The sequence below is a fragment of the Sinocyclocheilus anshuiensis genome, unplaced genomic scaffold, assembly GCF_001515605.1.
Source record: "Sinocyclocheilus anshuiensis isolate Anshui unplaced genomic scaffold, SAMN03320099.WGS_v1.1 scaffold392, whole genome shotgun sequence".
Classification (NCBI taxonomy): Eukaryota; Metazoa; Chordata; class Actinopteri; order Cypriniformes; family Cyprinidae; genus Sinocyclocheilus; species Sinocyclocheilus anshuiensis.
The window spans coordinates 4,948,271-4,954,628 of NW_015557091.1; the positions used below are offsets into that span (position 1 = coordinate 4,948,271).

Here is a 6,358-nt window from a genome sequence, read left to right on the forward strand (position 1 = left end):
CAAGGACAATTTTTAATATAACCCCGACTGGATTCGTCTGAAAGAAGAAAGTCATATACTCCTAGGATGCCTCGAGGGTGAGTAAAACACAAGCCAATTTCCATTTTTGGGTGAACTAACCCTTTAAGCACTCTGAGTCACATAGTATGCATAGTCCCGCCCCCAAACTCATGTCATTGGTTGAGTCTGTTGCTAGGTCTAAGACTTTTGTGTTATTTTAAAGAGCCACAGTGTTTTCACTCTTTGCAGAGTTGTTTTGCATACACTTTACATTGTAAAGTTATTAAAAGTATGCTAACTCACAAAGTACATATTGTTTCAGCTGCAAGCTTTTCAGCGTTTATTTTTTTGAAACCCCTCAGTAAAGTTTCCTCGAGCAACAGCAGCTGGACTGTCCTATTTTAATCATTTCCATGAGCTAATACTAGACCTACTGCAGGACTATTCTTTGACAATAGCCAGTAGTGTTAAACGGCGCTGAGCTGAAGCAATGGTGAGAAATACTTTGAACACCAGGCTTTTATTAACCTCATCGCACTGAATGCTTTTTGTGGCCTAGCATAGTAAAAGAAATGTTAAGGTCAATTACTTACTGAAAATCCACCGTAGTTGGACAGGGTTGTGAGTCAGATGTTACATTTGTCAAACTAGTGGTTCAAAACAGATTCTGAGTAGAAACTGTCAATCAAGTGTGTATGAACACAAAGCAGTGGATGTTGCTGTCAGTAAGACCTGCTTTCTCCACTAGGTCTTTTGATCAGTGTTTGTTGAAACAGTCAGATAGGTGTCTAGACTGTGGGGGGAGATGCACCGGAGTCCTCCTAGACTGCACCTACAGCCTTGCGACAAAAGATTTCAGTGGTGTTTTCAGTCTAGGCAGCTTCTGAAGAAGCAGTTCAGTGTCTAAGAATACTACTGTAAGAATTACCATGGCAACTGGGGACATTAGGCAGGATGCTGCTGAAAGGAACAACAAGAGAGACATCAGAGTCCACAGTTCAGTGAGTTAATGTCACCCATTTGTGTCATGCTGCCAGATCTACTGCAGTGGGTTTTTATTTATTTATTTTTTCTTGTTTGCTAGGGATTTTCCTGATAGTATTTGAATAATTTACTTTGGTTTTAGTACACAATGTAAAAGCCCTGATAAATAATAATAATAATACTTTATTACTTTACATTTTCTATTATTATTATTATTAAGGTATGTAATCTTATATTTTCTTCATTTCTATCTATATTAATTTTTATATTTATTTATTATTCATTTATAATATTTCTATTATATTTATGTTTCACTTAATATTTTCCTTCCATTATATAAGTTGATTAAATATAAGTATCATATTATTAGATAATATACATAAAATAATGATATTATTATTATTATTGTTATTAACATATAGTACATGTTATCTTTTTAACATGACTCATGCTATCATACAATCATAATCATATTGATAATAATAACTAATAAATTATATTATTTTTAATACTTAATATAAGTACAATAATGTAAATATAATGTGCTTAATATAAAAATAGTCTTAATATTTAGACTATAAATGTATTAAGTATCATATTATAAAGGTAACATACACGTTAATAAGAATAATCAATTATCATTCTGTAATAATATTTCATGTACATGTTAAAATCTGACTAAATGTATTATCATATTAATATTAATAATAAGAAGAATACTTCACTGTTATTACATTATTATACATTATTATTATTACATTATTATTATATTTAATGTACTTTTTTATAATATTACACTTAATATTGTCTTCACGCAGTATAAATCTTTACACATTTTACACATTAAATTATATAGCTGCTATTATATTTTAGGAAAGGCGTCCCTCATAAGTGGATCATCTTAGTGGGGCCCTTGACATCAAAAAGTATGAAAACTCTGTGATGAGACAACTGTCAGTTGAACTTGATAGTAACTGTAGTTTATGCAAAAATTTTTTTAAATGTATAAGGGAATTAATGTATTTTATCACAGCAGTTATTTTCAGCCTTCTTTTTTTATTTGTACGCTGATCAGGAATATTGTTATTCGAAGCTTGTTCAGCTTAATGTTTATTAATTCATTTAAATAATAAAACACTTTCATTATGAATGCATCAGTTCCTCAGCCTTCTAGCAGTGTGCGGTCTGTGCTTAACAACTTATTGACTTGTACTTATGTCTCACTTTGCTTTCATATTGACTGTGTTTTCGTTTATTGCTGTCTTTACAGCTGTTGAACAATCTGAGAGCGACATTTACATGCGGTTTATGAAGTCACATAAGTGCTATGACATCGTCCCTACCAGCTCCAAGCTCGTGGTCTTTGACACATCGCTGCAGGTAAGAGCTCTGTGGATGTGTGGATGTCACTGATAACAAATCTATGTGTATGACTTACAAAACCAAGGTTTTGTTTTTGTTTTTTTTGTAAAAAAAATATTTTTGTGTGGGGGGGGTGCTATTGCTATTATTATCGCTCATCATACTTAAAGGGGTCATATGAAGCGATTTTATATTTTTCCTTTCTCTTTGGAGTGTTACAAGTTCTTGGTGCATAAAGAAGATCTGTAAAGTTGCAAAGACTAAAGTCTCAAATCCAAAGAGATATTGCTGCAGCTTTTAGAAAGGAGGCAGTTTCATATTTCTAATCTAGCTTAACTCGTCCCATTTGTCTCTCACTGTCTCTTTCTATCTTCATCTGTTTCTTTTCCCGGTGGTTTGTTATACCACATATTGATGTTTTCATCCGCTGTTCTCCCAGCGCGTTACACATATCACATACCGTGTGATCAGCACGTATGTTTCCAGTCTAATCCGGTATTGCACGTGCTGTCATAAACCCCTCCATCAGCATCAGTGCGGTCTGCTTGTAAAGTTCAATAGAGGCTCAGGAACCCACGAGGTCACTGCTCCACTGTCGATACGCGTAAATATTTGATAAATCCTAGATGAATGGTCTTCTCGCTGCCGGCGGGATTGTTTTGGACAGAAGATCCACGCCTGTGTTCCTGATCACTGACTCACAGCAGTGATATACTAGCCGTCAGCCCCACCGCCCAGTTCACAACAGCTTCCATACAGCAGAAAGGCCAGCCTTGGGGAACATCTCATTATGTTCCTTGCTATGACTCGATTAATGTTTAATAATCTCAGATTGGGCTGGAACATCACCCAAGAAAAGAGACTTGCATGATTTATTTAAGAGCGCCCACGAGACGCCATGATTAATGCTTTGTTTGGCTCCATGGCAGTATTGACAGTGTTTGAAGGATCGGCCCGCCCAAAATCCTCCTTGGTGGAATTTATTCCAAGATGAGGAAGGCTTTGTGCTCAACTTTAGCTGGTACTAACAATTACAACATTTTAAGAATTCCACAAGATTATGCATGGTTTCCGTTAATTGGATTTGGATGTATGCCTGTTGTAATCAATGACATGCCAGCCAAAGTGCAGAACAGAGTTTTGTTAAAGGCTTGGAAAGAAATTCTAAAGGTTCATACAGGCCTGGTCGCCCACCTCAAGTTATGTGCTTGCTTTGAGTGAGTTATCATAGAAGTACTTTGCGAGGAGATATTTATGCTTAAAGATAAGGGAAGAATTCCTGCACTTTTGCATGTCATGACTTGTTTTGTTTAATAATAATAATAATAAATAGTATTAGTATTAACAGTGGTACTGCTAGTGGTAGTATTAATAGAGATAATTGTATTATTATTATGCTTAATTAATATTAATAATATTATAAGAAGTAATAATAATTAGTAATACTGTTAAATGCATTGTAGATTATCTCCCTCTTAGTATTAAATGCATTATGGGCATGTTAATATAATTATTAATAATAATTAGTAGTAGTAGTATTAATATTACTACTGATATTATTGCTATTATAAGTATTACTATTTGTAATATTGTTAAATGCATTGCTGATATTGTTTTCATTATTTACTATATGCATTATTTTAGTAATAATTAGTAGTAGTATTAAAATAATTAGTATTATTGTTAATATTATTACTAGTATTGTTAAATGCATTGCAGTCATTTTAATAATAATAATAATAATAATAATAATAATAAATCATTTAACACTTATTTAAACACACACATTCCATATTATGTTGAGAAGAAATAATACAATATGTTTATTGGTCACTTGGACATTTAAAATAACTTGTATTGCTTTATACAGAAAACAATATCCGTTGATGTGAATTTCTCATGAATTCCTTTGGTAAAGGTATTTTGCTTGTGGCAGAATGTTTAGACAAGTATGGGCATGGGTTTTGCTGAAAACCAGTGTATATCTGTGGATGGTCTTCAAAGATGTAATTATACTCCATATTTGTGTGCATTCTGTTGTTTGGACACCTTTGGTTGTAAATTTCATTTAATCTTAGATGCTTGGAGTAAACAGCGCCCTCTTCCTGTCACTGATGGTGCGAAAAAAATGGTGTGAAATGTGACATGACATAAATATATTTTTTTCCTTTTCTTTTTAGGTAAAAAAGGCCTTTTTTGCCTTGGTGGCCAATGGGGTCCGAGCCGCCCCTCTGTGGGAGACCAAGAAACAGAGTTTTGTGGGTGAGTATGTTCTGATAATGAACACAAAATCCGGCCCTGTTTGATATGAGTGACAAGGACCCATTTTTAAAGTACAAGCACCTCATCGTTGACAGTAGAAGTTGTTATAAGTATTGAAATTCTTCGTACCCTTTGGTTACCGTCGTCTTATCAGTTTCCAAGAGCGTTTTCCTTATCTGTGGCTTCTTAAACCAAGGCTAAAAGTAAGTGGAGCTGCTCTTTGGCAGACTCTCTAAGGGAGTGTGTAACATATATGTCCAGATCTCTGTGGCCTAGAAGAGATTCAGACTGGAGATGATCCTTCCTGTCACCCTCTACAGCACTCAGCAGTCCTCTGATACAGAGTCTTATCTGTTACCATGACAAAACCCGCTCAAAATAGAAGTGTGTGCTGACCAGAGTCGCAGCATTTGCCTCAGGCTCCACTACAAGTGGAGTAATGATTTCTGTAAGTTAAGCAAAATTAGCTGTCTGGGGGAAACATTCAGAACTTTCCAAAAATAATGTGGTAGAAATGGCACAACCGGTCAGTGTGAAATTAAAGGGATAGTTCACCCAAAAATGAAAATTCTGTCATTAATTACTCAGCCTCATGCCGTTCCAAACCTGTAAGACCTTTGTTCATCTTCGGAACACCGAAGATATTTTTGATGAATTCTGAGAGCTCTCTGACCCTCCCATAGACAGCCAGGATCCTAACACGATCAAGGTCCAGAAACGTAGTAAGGAGATCGTTAAAATAATCCATATGACATCAGTGGTTCAGCCATAATTTTATGAAGCTACGAGAATACTTTTTGTGTGCAAAGAAAACAAAAATAATGAATTTATTCAACAATTCGTCGTCTCCGCATCACCCTGGCACCATTTTGGAGAGTATCACATACGTAAACAATGTATGCAACGTATGTATGAAAATACGTTGTTTATGCTTTGATCTGAACGTAAACAACGTATTCTTTGCGCACAAAAAGTATTCTCGTAGCTTCGTAAAATTACAGTTGATCCACTGATGATGTCACATTAATTATTTTAACAATGTGCTGAAATGCATTATTGAGAAGGTCAGAGAATTTCATCAAATATCTTAATTCATCAAATATCTTAATTTGTGTTTCGAAGATGAACAAAGGTCTTACAGGTTTGGAACGACATGAGGGTGAGTAATTGATGACAGAATTTTCATTTTCAGTCTTCAGTGTCACATGATCCTTCAGAAATCATTATGATATGCTGATTTGCTGCTCTAGAAACATTTATTACTATTATCAATGTTGAAAACAGATGTGCTGCAAACTGATACATTTTGTTCAGAATTCTTTGATTAATAGAAAGTTGAAAAGAGTAGCATTTATTTAAAATGAAATTTTTATTCAAGTATTTAAGTATTCATTGTCACTTTTGATTAATGTAATGCATTCTTGCTTAATAAAAGTTTTTTTAAAAAGTACTGACGCCAAATTTTTGAATGGTAGTGTTTATATTTTATATATATTTATAAAGAAAGCAAATAGAGTGAATTTTGATATACTATTGTCTTTTAAAGGAATTATTCACCCAGAAATTTAAATTCTGCCATTTACACAGCCTCATGTAATTTCAAACCCATATGACTTAATTTCTTTTGAGAAATGCAAAAGGAGATATTTTGACATGTTTATGCTGCTTTTTTATTTTTTACATTACATTTACATTTAGTCATTTAGTAGACACTTTTATCCAAAGCGACTTACAAATGAGGACAATGGAA

General features: G+C 34.0%; 1 protein-coding gene across 1 annotated transcript in view; it reads left to right on the plus strand.

Moving 5' to 3' along the window:
• The window catches only part of LOC107677161 (5'-AMP-activated protein kinase subunit gamma-2-like), a 58,301-nt gene that overhangs the window by 37,101 nt on the left and 14,842 nt on the right, over nucleotides 1–6,358 (plus strand). Inside the window, exon 4 of the mRNA XM_016471946.1 lies at nucleotides 4,527–4,608. Within this exon, the coding sequence (XP_016327432.1) occupies nucleotides 4,527–4,608 (82 nt within the window). The remainder of the gene's footprint in view (nucleotides 1–4,526; nucleotides 4,609–6,358) is intronic.